This window comes from Apteryx rowi, unplaced genomic scaffold (genome assembly GCF_003343035.1).
Source record: "Apteryx rowi isolate R43461 unplaced genomic scaffold, aptRow1 scaffold_359, whole genome shotgun sequence".
NCBI lineage: Eukaryota > Metazoa > Chordata > Aves > Apterygiformes > Apterygidae > Apteryx > Apteryx rowi.
Window position 1 is genome coordinate 392,081 of NW_020450074.1, and position 18,435 is coordinate 410,515.

At 36.0% G+C, this 18,435-nt stretch overlaps 2 protein-coding genes across 2 annotated transcripts in view; both read left to right on the forward strand.

Annotated features, from left to right (window-relative positions):
* The first annotated feature begins 657 nt into the window (after positions 1 to 657).
* ABHD13 (abhydrolase domain containing 13) lies at positions 658 to 9,066 on the forward strand. The gene is made up of 2 exons (XM_026073027.1): positions 658 to 1,541; positions 7,711 to 9,066. The coding sequence occupies exons 1-2, from the start codon at positions 1,448 to 1,450 to the stop codon at positions 8,757 to 8,759; spliced, it is 1,143 nt and encodes a 380-aa protein (XP_025928812.1). The 5' UTR covers positions 658 to 1,447; the 3' UTR covers positions 8,760 to 9,066.
* Positions 9,067 to 14,644: 5,578 nt separating this feature from the next.
* TNFSF13B (TNF superfamily member 13b) overlaps positions 14,645 to 18,435 on the forward strand; it is a 21,205-nt gene continuing 17,414 nt past the window's right edge. Inside the window, exon 1 of the mRNA XM_026073029.1 lies at positions 14,645 to 15,217. The gene's annotated coding sequence lies outside the window, so the exon portion shown is untranslated. The remainder of the gene's footprint in view (positions 15,218 to 18,435) is intronic.

Below are 18,435 nucleotides of genomic sequence, written 5' to 3' on the forward strand. Positions count from 1 at the left end.
CGCTGTGGTTAAAGCGCAGCTCTTAACCGCGGTGTGAGTGGTTGGGTGCCAAGGCCCTGCTCTGTGGGCATACGTGATTGCTATTCCTCTGTTTCGAGCTGTTTTTCATAGGGAGCTGCTTCCTTGAAAGCACCATTCAAAGCTTTATTAGTTCGGGTGCCTTCCTGTGAATCCTCGGGGTGATTTTTTGCTTCCTCATAGCAAATTCATACTCTTCTTTCATTTGCCTCCATTGCTGCATGGAACAGGGCTTACAGAAAATGGATCATGACTTTTTATGTGCTTAACTGTTTCAAGTAAATATGTTGAAAACACCTAGAGGAGTGTTTCTTTTAAATAAAGATGGAAATAACTCCAAATGTTTGAGAAGTAGTAGGTTTTAGGAGCCCATACTCGCTAGAAAATGAAGCCTCTAATATGGTAATTGTCTTTGATTTTTTACAATACCCTCATAATTTATGAGATGACTGTAAGAATCAGTAGGGTTTGTCAGTTGTGGAAAGTACAGTAGAAGTTAGAGAAAAACATTTTTGATTACAAATCTGTACTGTTGATGCAGATCTATGGAAGTTTGAAGTTGTTTAAGTAGGAGAGGTGTTTTTCTGGTTTCAAAAACCAGAACCTTTATGTCTGGGATTTTGTTGTTCTAGTTCTCCTTTTTCCTTAGGAGTAGCTACTCTGCTGTTTTATTTCTTATGAGAGTTTCCTTGGAAGATTTTAGTATTGAGGAAGTGTAATTTTCTTGTCCTCTTTAAACTTGTAGGCTTTCTAACAGATTAATTTCACCCTCAGATCTAACCTCCCCCCCCACACACACCTTGAATCTAATTTGTGGCTGTTGAGAACTTAATATTTCTTTTTATAGAAATCTTTTAAATAAATATGAGTAAATATAAAACTTGTATTAAGTATTGTGTGCCTCTGGAGGAGCTGGAGCATAGGGAAAGGAAGTGCAGTAGGACAAAACAGATGTCTTCAGATATTTGTGTGTTTTTGAACAAAATTGGGTATGTTTTGTTCATTTTGAAACCCTAATGAAATGATAGGTATTGCAGTGAATATTAAGACTAACTTTTTGTAAAGCTCATTGTACAGAGAGCAGCCATTAAAAATCTGAATCCTCTTCTTAACACTAACATTAAGACTGCTAATATTCTCTCTAAAAGTTAGCTTTAAGTAGTCAGTGTAAATCTCCCATAACTTGACTATTATACACTATGTGTTATATGTACAGTTATATACTACATTTCAGCATCGTTCTCAACTTCATTGTAAGATGATGTTTTCAAGTTTATCAGACTTTTCACGCAAGAGCTGAGCTTGACAGGAAGAGCATCAGAGCAGGATGATATGCGCAGTTTCATAAGTAAAGCAGATGCATAACTTCTCATTTCACTGGCTGTTAGCTCTTAATTTTCTTTCAGATAACTGAAGGCAAACAGTAATTATGTGTGTAACTCAAAAAGCAATTTTACTCAAAGTTCCCAAATGCAATTTTCTTTCAGGCAGAGATGAAGCACAGGAAATCATCACCTCCAAAGGTAAATGTCTTATAATGTGATTAGTGTGTGAAAATAGAAATTTTTTATACTAAAAATGTAGACAGAAACTGAAAATGCATACAGAAGTAGTGGCAAATATAAGAGTAATTCTGATTGCCATTCAAAATAAGTGAAAAATTGTTCACAGGTACCTTTGAATATTGTCTTCAGTTAGGTATTTAAGATGTTCAGTTGATAATGATCTTAGCTATTTAAGAATAGCGTTAGGGCACAGCAGATAATTAAAATCTTTACAATCAAGACATTTTAATACTAATTCTCAGAATTTGTATTGTTATGAGTGACTTACATGATCAGTAATTATTTAAAAATGGGATGTGTAGCTCATCCGACTGAATATGGCATTTGTCTGTGTCAGTAATTCGTGGCCTGTGGATTGAGAACAAGATAGATACATATAAATAAATAGATGTATGTATCCCCATGGAATAAAAAGGTGGCTGTAAGTTTTGACTGAAACATATCACTGCCAATTTTTTTTTGTTGTTTTTTCCCCTGTCCTGAGAGGCTGCTCTGTAGCTATATAAACTGAAGGGGTCTCTAATGGGCTTTAAAGCAAATGGATTGTTTTAGGCAGAGAAGCGCTCTGGTTAAGTCTTCCTTTCAATTAAGTCTTAGTAGAGTATGGGTGGCATAATGTTGACTTGTGTCACATTGGTGTTTTTCTGTGCTAATGGATATCCTGATTTTAGAACTTGGTCTTTCAATACACTTTTTTGCTTGTCTCTTAAGTTTATAAGCATCTTCAAAAACTTACCTTGTGAGAACCCCTGGCATTCACAAAAGCTAGCCTTTTTGATGCAGTTTTGAAAAGTTTTTAAAGATGTTTTTCTACTTTCTTCTGCACCAGCAAGACTAACTGCTCCGAACTTGATAGTACTCAGCAGGAGGGAGAGGAGGAAATGTGAAACAAAATCTAGAGGAAAGGTATCTGATGATTTTTGCACTTAAGAAAACATGATCTGTGAGGAAAGAGCAGAGGAGCTGGTTTTGTATAGTCTGGAAAAACTGAAGATAGATTATAAGTTTGAAGGCTGGAAAATGTTGAATTGGAAGTACTAAAATTAAGTTACTCAGTCTTCCTTGCTATTAAGTTTTAGGAAATACTTTCTAGCAATAAGGGCAGCTAAGCATAGGAACAGCATGGTTGAACATATCTTGGAATTTCTATCAATTGTGTAGGAAAACATCTGGCAGATAAGACTGTGATTCTGCTGTTGATGACTGCGTACTTGTCATAGCTATTGACTTCCATGACAGCAAGCTTAAACAGAAAAATAACCTCCATTATGCTTGTTATCATAGCCTCTAATTTAATCAGTTTAAATCAAATACATGTTTAAATAGTCTACATTTATCAAATACTGTTACTGTATATGCTGTAAAATAGGGAATTACTTTTTCACAAGGAAAACCTTGTCACAGCAGAAATTATGGCAATTATTTGAAATATAGTGCAGCAGTACTTTGTTCCTTAAATCTAGGGTTTCTTAGTGACAGACGACAAGCAACTTGCTTTAAGTAAGAATGCTTCCAAGTCAATAATGTATTATCTGGGAGATCTGAAGAGGAGGTCTGTAGATAAACCTAATCCAATTTCGTGGCCAGAACTGAAAACCTATCAGACCTTCCACCAGCCTTCCATTGGCCAACTGACTGACTTTCCAGAGTCACTTCATTTTTTGATTCCAGTGTCTTCATCTGTAACATGTGGATGATGTTTCATGCCATCTTTCTGCAGAGCTCTGATAAAATCTAGCAGTAGGAGGCAATATAATTGAGGTAATCCTTTTAAACAGTCGACTGTTTAAAGCACAGTATTAACTAGTCATATTTGCAGGTGATTGCGAAATTGTTTGAAAAGAAAAATTCTTTTTTAGAATACGTAAAGTGATATGCCCTTCTTGTTCTAATTGGGACATCTAACAGTAATGGAGCAAGTCCATGAGTGGCTCTTGTAGTCTAGAAAGAGAAACAGGCTTATCCAGGCTGCAAGTTAACTCTTCTGTTTCTTAGGTAGATGAGCTCAAACCAAACTGCCTGCTGCTAGAGGTGAAGAGAATGATTATAGTAGACTAGCAATTGTAACTGAATGCAAAGAAGGTATATGGTATATATCCTGGAAAAGCCCAATGGCTGTGCGTTAGGAGGATTACTTTCAAGTTAAGTGCTGTATTTCTCCAATGTCTACAGTGTATGCAAAAGACTGTTCTTTTTTGCAAGCTTCCCTGCTGTAGGCAGCTGCAGCATTAAAATAGCATGATAGAACCTGTGATTTTCTGTACGCTTGGGTTCACCCTTTCTGTCAGCATCCAGGTCCTCTCAAGCTTCCCTTTGTGAGTCTGCATATATTTGAGATTGAATCTTTAAATTGGGATTGGATTTTTATATTAAGCGTGAAACTAGGATATATCAAGGTAACCAGACAGCTGTTCCACCTCAGTTTCAATTACTGCTAAAACGGAAGCACTAGGCAAAAATCAGCCTTTCTTTTTCGCCTCTCCTACAAGTGTTAGTCTTGTGGAGACTTTCTGTTAGGCTCTTCTGTTGAAATGGATTTGTTCAACTTTTGAAAAGTAGCTTTAACTCTTTTAGCTGAGTTAATTAACCAAGTTTTACAGTATTGTTAGAAAATTTGCTAATATTGCTTATCTTGCTTACTAACATCACTTTAAGGACTTCAGCCTTGGAGTATGCCTGCTAGTTATATCTTACATTCTGACTGAAGGATTGACTTAGCAATTAGGGAACATTAAAAGTCTACATAGATTCTTTTCCCTTTCTCTTCCTGTTTCCCACCTCTCTGTGATTTCTGTGGCATCCAGTTAGTCACAAAAAATAAACGGATAAAGGAGAACTGTAGCAGGTGCTCTCCATAATTCAACACAAAGTCTTTCTGTCTTAAGACACTGTACTGTAAACTGTGTGAAAGATTATCTTATATAAACTATTAGGTTAGTAGTATTTAGTAGTACATTTAGTACGATATATATAGCTTCCTAACCAGCCCAACAATAAGGAAGAATACAACCAAAAACCCAAAAAGAGATTTCTTTTAGTCTCACAGTATGCTGAGCACTCATGAACTTCAAAAAGTGTTGAGGATTTAAGGAATACCTTATCACTCACTGAGTGAGTTATCACTCACTGAATTACTATGTTAGTTTTCTTTCTTATGTACTTTAAATGGAAATCTGGTTCTGCTTGTATCATCTTCTACTGTTCAGGTCAAATAAGGTATGTTTGGAAGGCCTGCTTGTTTTGGACTCCACAGAAATCACAGTTTGTAGCATTTTTGAAAGTGAGCTTATTTTCACTTAGTTTAAAGTCTTTCAGGCCTCTGTGCTTGTATGATAAGCCATCATTTTCTATGCTTGTGATCTTTCAAATAGTGTTGGAAGGAGGCAGGCAGAAATCTAGGAGAAACTTGTATCTTAGTTCTCCAGCTAACAAAACTTTCAGGAAGGTGTGAAGTAACAGACATGACCTGATTCAAGCCTGGAAATGGATGAAGTTAGCAGAGTTTCATGCAGTTGGGAAAAACACCTCAGTAGTCATGTAGTTGCTCATTAGTGCAAGGTAGTCAGCCTTACTTAAATGAAAAGACTGTGTTTGTATAGTTTATCCTTCCTGCTAATTAACATATTAAACTACTTTTTTCCCCCTTTTTTTCCTTCCTAAAAGCTGCCCTTAATGTTATTGGGAGGAGTTGCTTTTTGATAGCAAGAAATTGAATTTGCTTTACAGAATCCCTAATTTTCCTTTCCATTGTTTCACTACTTGCATGCTGAATGAAACATTGCAGCATGGTAACACAGACTGTATTGAGTTCTAGTTTTAGGATCAAGAGGCTTTGTCTTTGTAACTTCACTTAGTTTTAGGATCAAGATGCGTTGGATTTGCAGCTCTGGTAGCAAAGGATTTTTTTTTTTCCTTTATAAAACAAGTAATCAAACTTACAGCAGCAGTATCACAGACTGGTATAGCACTTTGGTAGTTTTGCATATCTTACTGAAATTAAAATAGGAAGCTGTGGACAGCTGAAACTAACATGGCTTATAAAATCAGTTGTGGGTATCAGTGCTACAAATAGCAGTCCTTGATGTATATGAGGTAGGCATTCATAAAAGTTTTTAATCATCTTAAGATTTTTATCACCTTTTTGTTTTTTAGCAGTGGTTCTTAGTTATGGGTCTATTCCTCTGTAGTGAATGTCTTGTCACAAAAGTATTTTTGGAGCCTCTTTCATTTTGTAAGGAATTCAGTAAAATTGCATGGCATGGGTAAGGAGAGTGTTTTTACTGTGTCATTATCAATGTTACCATTCCTCTTCTAGTCTTTAGATTCAATGCAGGAATTGTCAACTTCATTAAGAAGTTCTTTTACAAATCAAAGTACCTACCTCATGCCTCTCCTGGTCTTTGTGACTCACTAGAGAAATGGATCACAATACTTAAATTTCCACATAGACAATACCTGTGCAAATGTGGATGTGGATTCTGAATGTGAACTTTTAAATAAATAATACAAGAAAACAAATTGGGGATAACTGCAGTCTAGACTACTTCATATCTTACCAGTGCTTTATATTAGGAGCAGATATACTGTACAAAAGCTTAATTTCGCATTGCATTTGGTTAGTATGTGAATCTCAAGGTGTGGCTGACATCTTTATTGCTGATCTATATAATAATCTGTCTAAAATAAAATCTTTCATAGAGCTGGCAGTGTTTCTTGGTCATACTGAGCTCTTGTATTTGGTGAGGGAAGAGGCTGTGAGTGCAGAGGTGACTTTTGATCACTCAGTCCTACCAAAATGGCTGGTGTAGTTGCAGCCCTCTCTAGTAGTATTAGCCCATATAGTTTACTTTGGTTTGAGTCATGTGACTCAATATCAGCCATGCAAACCGAACCTCAGCTGCACAGTGCTTGAACATGTCTCTACATGTCAGACTGCTTTGGAGTTAGTTTAACATTTCATTGCACTACATCTTTCCAAGGAGGTTACATCTTAGACTGTGTCTAAACTGTGATTTTTGTCTGCAATATGATCTTGGAGACAACTAGAGTATTTTTAAACTAGCCAACTTGTGTTGTCGCCTCTGTTTATTCAACTTAATGCCAACTGAACAGTTACTGTRATTCTCAAGTAGGTTTGGCAGTTTTTTGCTGGTCTCCTTACTACACTTTATTTCCAGCGGTGAATAATGTGAGAGATTGTGTATGCTGTGAGACATATCTATCTGTTATGACTGCAGAGAAGATTTAATCCATTATTGCTGACTATCACTCTCCTCATCTTATGCTGTGTACATATATTTTTTTTGTCATGAGTCTGTTTTCATATTTGGACTTTTCAGTAGTTGTGCTTTTTACTGATCAGAGGATAATGTAGTCAGCCAACTGTTTTCAGTGGTCTTGTATAATAACATAATCATCTTATACAGCAAAAATGTAATATGGTTTGATAAAGCTGATAGAAAATTGTCAAAACAAATCAGAATCAATCCAAATATAGCAAAACATAACTGTTATGTCACACTGTACTTAAATTTATCATCTTATGCTTGAGTCTCTTTCATTGTTTTGTTTGGCTTTATAATTGTAGTTGATCAAGATACTGAAAAAACAGCTGGTACATGATAGCTGACCCTGTGTGCATTGTTAGCCTAGCCTGATTGCAGAAGGAAGTGCATAGGTTTATTGAACCGTTCCTGTTGGCCTTAATTTGTACTAGCTTAGAAATAAGGGCTTTTATTGTTTGTATTAACTATAAGAGAAGAGTTGTGACAAATTGATAATATTGTGGTCTGTATGGTTGCTCCGCTGGTCGGTAAGGATGTCTGAGGGAAAGCACATGTTATGATGTCAGTCAACCAATTATCTAGTGTTACTGACATATATTAAATGTTGAAACAATGTAAATGAGCTTTTGAAGAATTCTAAAGTCTCTTTCTTATTATTGCTTTTCATTTGTTTTACAGAACTGAATGGTTTCAAAAAATTCAGAGGGAGTCTACCCCCAAATTTGATATTTGTTCTATTGTATAATGACTTAACTACTGATTTTCCAGAAGTCTGAATGCCTAAATCATTTCATTTTTATTTCCCTCTGTATTCATACATATATGTTTGGGTTTTTCTGCAGGATTTACTTGGAGTAAAAGATCACTGACCACTACAATGGAAAAGTCATGGATGCTTTGGACCTTTGTTGAAAGATGGCTACTAGCTTTGGCTTCCTGGTCTTGGGGTCTCTGCCGTATTTCTCTTTTACCTTTGATAGTAACTTTTCACTTGTACGGAGGCATTATACTACTTATATTAATATTTGTATCAATAGCAGGTATATTATATAAATTCCAGGACGTGCTGCTTTACTTTCCTGAACAGCCCTCTTCATCTCGCCTTTATGTTCCTATGCCTACTGGTATACCACATGAAAACATCTTCATCAAAACCAAAGATGGAGTTCTTCTCAATCTTATTCTGCTGAGATACACAGGGGACAATGCAGCATATTCTCCAACCATCATTTATTTTCATGGGAATGCAGGCAACATTGGCCACAGGTTACCAAATGCTTTGTTAATGCTGGTAAACCTGAAAGTAAACTTACTCCTTGTTGATTATAGAGGGTATGGAAAAAGTGAAGGAGAAGCAAATGAAGAAGGTTTGTACTTAGATTCTGAGGCTGTGTTAGACTATGTGATGACTAGGTCTGATCTTGATAAAACAAAAATTTTTCTTTTTGGCCGTTCCTTGGGGGGAGCAGTAGCTATTCATTTAGCTTCTGAAAATTCCCATAGAATTTCTGCCATCATGGTGGAGAACACCTTTCTTAGCATCCCACATATGGCCAGCACTTTGTTTTCTTTCTTTCCAATGAGATATCTTCCTTTATGGTGCTACAAAAATAAATTTCTGTCCTACAGAAAAATCTCTCAGTGCAGAATGCCTTCTCTCTTCATCTCTGGGTTGTCTGACCAGTTAATTCCACCAGTTATGATGAAGCAACTTTACGAATTGTCTCCAGCTCGGACTAAGAGATTGGCGATTTTTCCTGATGGAACTCATAATGACACTTGGCAGTGCCAAGGGTATTTCACTGCACTTGAACAGTTCATCAAAGAAGTAATAAAGAGTCACTCCCCTGAAGAAATGGTGAAAACATCATCTAATGTAACAATAATATAACTGATATTCTTTTTTTTGGGGGGGGGGGGGAATACCTGCACTGTACCTTGATTTGTGAAAAGTGATAAAAGAATGTCCATTTTTAAATGTATATCATGTCTGTACTTGCCTAAAGAGTGAAATTAAACTTGGAAAGGTCTAATGCTTTATTAAGATGTTCCAGATAACTTCTACATTTGCAGCATTGTAAATGAACCATTCTACATGTCTTTCCCATACTTTTTTGATATCTTTGTCCATATCTTCCATTTGTTTGATATGTACAATGGATGCTATTAAAGAAAAAAAAAAACTTGTTACAACAGTAGTACAGAATGCATTAGTTAGTACAATGGCAGGCTCTTCAGTATTCACTGCTACTATGTGTGAGCTTTTCAGACAATCATGGTTAGCACAATGTTTTGTTGTTTCTCTTAGACTTTATTTAAAGTGTGCCATGAATGAGATAACTGTTTTATTCCTTGAAATTTTATATTATGCAAAGATGGGGAGGCTTTAGTGTGCTAAGTAGTATAAAATAGCATTAATGGTAGAGTATACTTACAGGTATACCATCCTGGATTGTTACTGTTTTTATGATTATCTACTTATATATGTGTTTATATATGTGTGTGTATATATATGTACACATGTGTATAAATACACACCTATATACATATATATAGAAAACAAATTGCAAGTGGAGAGGAAAAGCCATTTTCCCTGTTTTCATTTTATTTGTATTATAATAGTGCCCATGAAGTTGAATGTACCTATACATAGTGGCTGCTGGATGTTCCTAGGCAATTTTTTCATAGAAAAGTACCCTTCAAAGAGAGATGTGCAGTCTAACTTTCAGAGCTGTTTTCTGCTCCGAGCTCTCCTCACTGACTTACTGGCAAGCTTTTTGTTGGTATTAGTCTGCTCATACATTTGAGGTAGAATTTCCAAGGCAGAGTAGGCAATGTGGTAGAAGGGAGTGTCATAGAAGGTAAAGGTGTGTATATTTGAATTTGATTTTTAAGTTGGTGTATTTAAGTATTTGTGCCCTTTATATATACCTCCGGAAGAAACAAATCCAAACAATTATAAATAATCACATGATTAGAGATAAATGTGTACAGTTGCTATGGTAAGGCCAATAAAAATGAGCAGTGCATAAATTAGTAGACCTAAGTTTAGTTAGCCTAAACCAGACAACACTTATTTTAACACTTTTATCCATTTGCTTTTAAAAAGTCTTACAGTACTGTAAAAGCACAGTGTGAAAATAGCTTAAGCATCAGTGGAAGTGTTAGTTTTCTTTAGCTGTACTGAGAATTTGAAGCTAACATTGCACCATTTTATAACCAGCAATACTTAATTTATGAGAGCTTGATTCTGACCGAATGTTGTTTTTTCAGATTTTAAGGATCCTTATCCTAAGTAATTGTAACAAAGTTGTGTGGTATTAGCTCAGTCTGTCTGTGTGGCTATGTAAATCTCCAGCAGACTTAATTGCTCATTTCCTGCAGTTGATAATTTACCTATTCAAAATAGACTTTTATGGGAAGAAAGATAACTGTAGAAAATTTTGCCCCAAATCTGTACAATTTCTTCTTAGATTGAATTTTTTAAATAAACAAACCTTTCTGACGCAATTCCCTGATTCAGAAAAGCATCTCAGCACATACTTAATGTGTTTCTTGATGGACGATGGTATTTTAAGCTTGTGCTTAATTTCTGTCACTGACTAAAACTGCTTTTCTGAACTGGTACCTTAATGATTATGCCTCCAGTTACTATATGGAATTACAGGTATTATGTACACATTGGATAGTAGTTGTCAGCAAACAGTAGATAGGGAGATGCATCTTTATTAGAAAAAAACTTAAATGTGGCCATCCTTTCTATTTAAAAAGAAACAACAGAAACAAAAATACGTGCTAGATGTTGCTGCTCTCTCTGGTAAGTATCCTGTGTCATACTACTATTAAAGTTTGTTTAGAATTGACTTGAAAAAGCTATAGACCTGCATGGATAGCTAAAATCTTCTCAGACATAGCATGGCTTTGAATTTATGTTAGACTAAAGGTATCTCCTCAGCATTCCAGTGGTGCATGGTATGGTTTTGGGGGAGTGTTTTCTGTGTGGTTTCTTTGGGGGCATTTGTTTATATAGCAAAAAGGATTTAGTAGACTGTAGCATTCTTTTCTGTGGTGTATTCCTAAAACCATAATGTGAGGTTCTTACTTCACTCATGATACTCTTTTTTTTTTTTTTTTTTTTTTTTTTTTTTTTTTTTTTTTTTTTTTTCCCAGCTACTTTGCAGTGCTTTAGAGTTAAGGTGGAGGGATGAAGGGAGAGAGAAGGAAAATAAGTGGGCAAGTACTGCTTTTCTAAAAATAATTTGATAAAGCCAATGGCATAGATTACTTGTTGGAGACTGAGTGCAGATAAAGTAAACAGCTATTTTGGAAGTTGTCAAAACTTGCCGTTAAATACCATAGTGTTCTTCATAAAGTGTGAATTTCCAAAGCAACAAAGGACTCTTTTTTTTCCCCCCCCCTCACTTCACGCCAATCAAAACAGACGAAGAAACAAAAAACCCAACCCAGAACACCTCGCTGTCCTTCCAACCTCCTGTATTATGTGTCAACCACAAAGCATTCTTGGCACTTGCATATAAACAAGAAATATTCTCATTGGGGGTCCACAGTTGCCAAGGTAATGTCTAATCTGTGGTATTAGATTATGGCAGCCTAATTACAGTGTACTTTATGAGCAGTTTTAAACAGTGCTTTGGATTATCAAGCTCTATCTTTTCACTGTAGTGTCTGCAGGACATGAAGATGAAACTTTGTAAATAGCAGATATGAGAAGACAAGCATCATACTTTAAACTTAATGTGGTTTCCTCTGCCTTCTGTATATGGAGCTTTTTTTTTTTTTTAATAGGTTGAACACATATATTTGTGGATGAATACCTATCATTCTATTTTTCATTGCATTGGTTGTGAAATCCACTGAAAGAAAAGGGGAAGGAAATACTAATTAGTATCTTATGTAAATATTCCATTGCTGTAAATGTGATCTTTCCATTTTCTTTTAAGGCAGGAGGGAGGGAGAGGGAGCAAGAAACTTGTTGCTGATCCTTTATAGCTGACAAGTCAAGACACATTCTTATTTTACAGTCTGCATAATGGCAACCCACAGTTATCTACTGCAATTAGCTGTTACCAGACAGTGCATTGTAGGAACCATAGTAGTAGTAACTTTAAATTGCCAAAAGTTGTATTATGACTACTATTGCATTTATTCTGCTTAATACCTTTATATGATTTCCCATACTGATTCTCCATTCATGTATAGAAGTTTCCCAAATGTTTGTCTTGTATATACAAATTTCTAGTCTGGTTTGGGAAGGAGAATTGAGTTTATTTCACAGGTTTGTAAGAAAATCGCCTTTTGGCTTAAATATGCTCTATGTAGTAACTGTCTCTTTTATAAGAGGAACTTTAAGTTTAAAAAAAGTCAGGAGTTGAACTAGAACAGTTGTAGCAATAGAGTCCTTATGAGGAATCATCCAGTATAAGACCATATGTGTGGTTTTAATTAGTGGAAATCCTTGAGACTTCCTATTAACCCAAGTTTACATTCCCAATATCTGCTTCTGAACTGTGAAATGCAGAGATAAGCTATACTTTCAGATGAAAAATTAACTGATATAGCTGCCCGCATGTCCATTTCTCAGGTAAAATTAGAAATATAGCACAAATCCATTTGGTAGGCTAAGGACAATCTCTCAGTTGAAAGGCAGATGGATTAACTATTTATATAAAATATGCATATCAGCATCTCTTAGCTAATCATTTGTGTCACTTTGGATGTTCACAGTGGCGAGTGCAAGGCTGAAGTGAGATTCTAAGGTATGGTCTCTTCTATTAGCAAAAAGATACAGACATACCTCCATTTGTATTTCACAATTCGATTATTGAAAAGTGCATTTTTATTTTTGTAAATGAGAGGTGACTTTCCCAGGAGCACTTCTGCCAAATATAAAATCAGTGTCTCCTGCATGCTGTGGGATCAACCTCGTGTATGCCATTAAGGCTAATAAAACCTTGTATAATTTAGAACCATGCAGTAGTGAAAATAGAGAAAGTGTATTCAAGTTCTAAATAACACTGATGTTTTGAATTCAGAAACAGCCACTGAGTAAATGATGCAAGGATTTTACTTGATTTTTTTCTTTAATATATGTTTTAAGCAAAAATATACAAAGTATTCTTAACTCCTCAGTTTTGTAGACAAAGCATAAATGTTACTAGATGTGTGCTAACCGTGGTAGAGTTTTACATTCTCATTCTAGTCTGGTTTTTACAATAAAATTAATTTTACAAAAAAACTTTTCTATTTTTATGTACCGACATATGCAATAAATTGATACAATAAAAGTGATATTAATGTCTTATTCCAGTTTGTGACCTCTCTTCAGTATGAGTTTAGGGGTATTTTTGTATGTATGTTAACTGATTAATCTTAAGGTATAATTTTGCAGTTACAGAACAAACCAGTGCACATAGAAGAGACATCTGCATTGTTAGATGTAGAGTTGAAATGCTATTACAGTAGGGGAAAAAAAAGTTAAATTACAAATATTCATTTCTAAGCTTTGTTACATATCCTTGCTTTCAGGAAGCATGAAGAGTAAAACTGATAATCAGTAGCCTCTGCCGCTTTCTATCATGTGTTGCATGTAAATATGTATAGACCTTTTTAACAACTAGATAAATGTACAGTATAATATTTGATTTTTTCTCAGAATTTGCAAGTACTGCTTAAAATATATATAAAAGCAAAAAAAATGTAAATATAAAGGCATTGGGACATCAAAACCAAAATGCTGTAAAGGAAACCTAAACCAAAGGCAGGGGACTTCCTGTATATGAACAAGATCAAGTATGGGCAGGTAAAGTTCTGGGGAAATAACTGAAGCGTTGGCTAAATAAAAATTATTTGCTGCAAAGATCTTGAATGACTGCATGGTTTCAATCTCAGTGCCAAAGGAGGCTTTGCTTCTAAATCTTGCTATATTTATTAGTAGTCAGGTTCTTCCTTCTCTCAACAACAACAGAAAAAAATAGGAACAATTTGAAAGTAAATCATGCTGCTGGGAGTGTCATGTTTGAATTGTTAGTCATGCTTGGATGTTATTGGTCATGTGCTAATTTCTCACCTAGACTTAGCTAGTTCAAAGCTTTGTATTCTTTTGGGTGGCTTAATTTTAGACCTGTTATAGAGATTCCTTATCTATCTACATAGATAGAAGATACCTGTTTTAAGAATAAACACTGAATATTTTCTGAAAATATGCTGAAAACTTTAATGTGATTACTTTAACATGTTAGGCTTCAGCTTAGGTTGGAGCAGAATCATCTCCTCTCTCTTGAATAACAGCAATCTTCCTTTCTGTGAAAGATGATGCATTTTAAGAGCAGACCTGTTTTTAATGCATAACAGTGCTTGATTTCATTCATAAGAATTGTGGGTGTATCTTTAATAATCTTAAGTAGTGAGTTCAATAATGCAAAAGTACAAGGATATAGTTGCTTGCATAAAATGTAACTGCATTTATATGTTAGGTTCCGGAGAGGCATGCCCCTAATTGCAAAGAGCAACTAAGGGGCAGATTTTGTTCCTTGATAGAAAGGAAGTTCTACAGCTGTTTTACCTCAAACTTGCTTCTGGTGTGGCCTAATTATTTACAAAACCTCGAAGCGAAAGGTCATACAGAGTACCCTTCCTTTTCTGCTCATGAAGACTCAGGAGCAATGTAGCAATTAGACGTGACTACAAATAAATAATGCTATGAATTGAAAAACCTTGGATCCCTGGCCTGTGCCCTATGTTGAAAGTCCTCAATGTGTAGCAGCAGAAGAGTGGCCACTCCCACATGGACAGCGATGGCTTACTGTTATTTTGCCACCATACGAATGCATTTTCAGCCCATCTGTGCAAAGTCTGTCTAGTTGCATAGTGTTGGAGAGCTGGAGAAGTGCAGTATTTCATGTTGCTGGGTAACCAGACCAGTGAGAATATAAATGAAGTTAGCTCCAGCTATATGACAGAGCTGCTTTTTTCACTGTTCAATGCAGTAAGAAGGAATTACTGTAACATCATGGATGGTTTTGTCATTAAGCTTCTGTAATATATAAATCCTCTGTGTTTTCTCCTTTCTATTTTATATTTCTTGTTGGTTCTGCTGCATAGTTTGAGACAGACCTGTGATAATCTCTTTTCCTTCCTGTGCCATTTCCTATTCTCTTTGAAAGCACTGTAATAACCGTGCTGTAAAAAGTATTTAATGATAGGTACAAGTCTGTTGTAGGTTTACTTTAGGTACTTGTACACATGCCAGCTTTGGACCTAAGTTTGCTGTTCTCAGAGAGCTGTTGCTGAAAACAGCTGTAATAGAATCATAGGTGCTAGACATTTTAGGTAAGTAGCATTATTTGGTTATGTTAAAATGTATTTTTAAGTAATGTTAAACTTATTAGGAAAAATAAGTCTAGTAATTGTGCTATATGTTAAATGTTAATGAAGAAAATGGAGTCCAAAGTCCTAATTTGGATTGCTGGAAGAAAGTTAAATTTGGTTCAAAATATATATATATATATATTTTTTAATGGCAAAATCTGTTGAGCCTTTCATATTGATTATGTTTAAGAACTAAAATATATAATAAATTTAACAGGGTTATAAGAAAATAAACTTTTTTTTTCTTATATATATATCTAGAAAAATAAAGTATTAGGCAAAGAATAAATCAAGCATGGCATATCTAAAATGTGCAGAGACACTCATGTTGTCCTATATAATTTTGAATTAAGAGGCAAAATGACAAGAATACCACTTTTGTTTCAGAAAAATCTTTTAGGATTTTTTCTTTTAACAAGATAATATATCAAATAAGGCTTAAACTGTTTGTATAACAGTTTCATATTCTCTACTTATAATGTACTCAATAGTTTTCTAAAATTTAAGATAATAAAATATGATACACAGCCACAGTAGCACTGAAGCCACAAATAGATTGATATATGTGAGGCAGTGACTTCCCTGATTTTATTATTATGGAAATCAGGACTGATGGCTGAAGGAATTAATTAAGTGTCCTTGAAGGGAATGTGTATTTTGTTTCAGAGGACTATCTATGAATGATTTTGATAGATGACTGTATTAGCAGAAAACTGTCATATGGGATTTATCCTCATCTCCTCCTCCACGATAGTCTGTTACTTCTTTCCGTCTTCAGAGATGGCTTGAAATTAAATGTGTTTAAACTGGAAGCTTTGCTTATTCTTTGCTCTTCTATCTGTTCTTTCCTGTCTTGTGTAGTAGGGCAAGTTATCATGGCTTCTTTCTTTTTGAAATAGTAACAGGAACCAGTTCCATTTTGTGGCAACTTCAGAAGTGTGTGAACAATTCTGTTGCTAATTTGGACCTTTGCCATTGGAGCTGCACCTCTAGCATGGCTGTTGACAGTGGCCGGGGTATCTGTGTTGCATCATCTGCATGACCTCCCTTTTGAAAACAGAGCGTTTGTTTTTTTAAATAAACTTCTACATTTCTTCAGTGAGCTGGGTTTTTATTCAAGTCTGCTTATTTAAGTCTTCTGCTTCTCTTTTGTGTGTTAAACTTCATTATGGGATTTTCCTCCCCCTCAAAGAAGATGCTTTTGTGGTTAAAGCACTGGACTGGATTTCAGGAAATCAAGGGTTCAGTTTCTGGTTCAACCACAAACTTCCTGTGTGATCACTTACTATCTCTGCTTCGGTTCCCTGCAGATGAAGTGATGATGCTTCATAAATTTGCAGGTTAGCAGGGCCCATCTGGATCATTTAATTGTATATTCTGCATAACAGAAATGAGAGAAATTTATTTACTTGCAGAAATTAATTGTTTGCTTCAGCTGTAACATCTTCAAGGTTAGCCAGTCAGTCTTGATTTTCTTCACGAATCCACCATTTCCCTTAGTAAATTATTCTCATAGGTAACAGTCTTCACTGGTAAAATATTTTTTCTTTCTTAATTTGAGTTTTACCTAGCTTGTACTTTTTTTTTTTCCCTAAAGTTAAAGACTCAACTAAGTAAAATTCTTAGACTGATCAAGCCATTTCTTAATAGTTTTCCTCGGCCAAATTAAAGAGATTCCTTAGTTTCTTGCACTAAGGCAGTAGTGCTCAGTCTATCCACCTGAGTGATTAACACAGCTCATCCTCTGGGCTAAGGAAACACTGCATGACTGGATTTACTGTATGTGCATGGATCAGCTGTACTTTGCATGCAAAATAGGACCATATTTTCAGAATAACTTTGTAATAGGGGTATATCCTTGTTTGCTTCCAGATACGGATGCCTAGGACTGGATTTCTGTTTAATGCAGTGGCATTTCTTTTCTAGGAATAGTTTGGAAAAAGCTGCTTGAACTGGTCTTGAGGTGACCACTTGTCACCTTAAGATTTTACTGTACACGTGTAGCATAGATATATGTGCCTTGCGTCAAAGCAATAATATGGCATAACCTTTTGCTAAAGAGTTTTCGAGAAAGGCGACTAGTAGAAGCAGGCTGCTAACCACAAACCAATTACCATGCGGTGATTCTTTAGGCCTCTTACATTCATTGTGATTTCTTTTTCTGAACCCTTTTCAGTCTTAGGTTTTGGCCGTCATAACTGTATGCACTATTCAGTAATGGTCTTGTTAATGTTAAAGCACAATTGTTATTAGCTCTTATTTTTGCTTAATATTCTCCAGCATATATATATATATTTACTTATTTATTTATTTATATACAAATATTACATTTATATTTCAACAACAGAGTTCCACTGAGAGCTTATGTTCATCTGGAGTCACCACCCACTCAAGTTTGCAAATGGAAGGCCTCAAATGAACACTCCTTAGTCTTCTTTCAACGTAGCTTAGCTTAAAATGCAGAATAAACTGGTCATCACGGAATCACAGAATGGTTGAGGTTGGAAGGGACCTCTGGAGATCATCTAGTCCAACACCCCTGCTCAAACAGGGTCACCTAGAGCACATTGCACAGGATCGCGTCCAGGCGGGTTTTAAATATCTCCAGAGAAGGAGACTCCACAAGCTCTCTGGGCAACCTGTTCCAGTGCTCTGTCACCCCCACAGTGAAGAAGTTTTTTCTCATGTTCAGATGGAACTGTCTATGGTTCAGTTTGTGCCCGTTGCCTCTTGTCCTGTCACTGGGCACCACTGAAAAGAGTCTGGTCCCATCCTCTTGACACCCTCCCTTTAGATATTTGTGTACATTGATACGATCCCCTCTCAGTCTTTTCTTCTCCAGGCTAAACAGGCCCAGCTCTCTCAGTCTTGCCTCATAAGAGAGATGCTGCAATGCCCTATTCATCTTCGTAGCTCTCTGCTGGACTTGCTCCAGTAGTGCCACATCCCTCTTGTACTGGGGAGCCCAGAACTGGACACAGTACTCCAGATGGGGCCTCACCAGGGCTGAATAGAGGGGGAGGATCACCTCCCTCGACCTGCTGGCAACACTCTTCCTGATGCAGCCCAGGATACCATTGGCCTTCTTGGCCACAAGGGCACATTGCTGCCTCATGCTTAACTTGGTGCCCACCAGCACTCCCAGGTCCTTCTCGGCAGAGCTGCTTTCCAGCAGGTCA

Bases quoted from the DNA above. Each gene is read 5' to 3' on its own strand.
- ABHD13 (XM_026073027.1), top strand. From the start codon at position 1,448: ATGTGTGTAACTCAAAAAGCAATTTTACTCAAAGTTCCCAAATGCAAT. The intron at 1,542-7,710 runs GTAAATGTCTTA...GTTTTTCTGCAG, and splicing joins GGAAATCATCACCTCCAAAG to GATTTACTTGGAGTAAAAGA.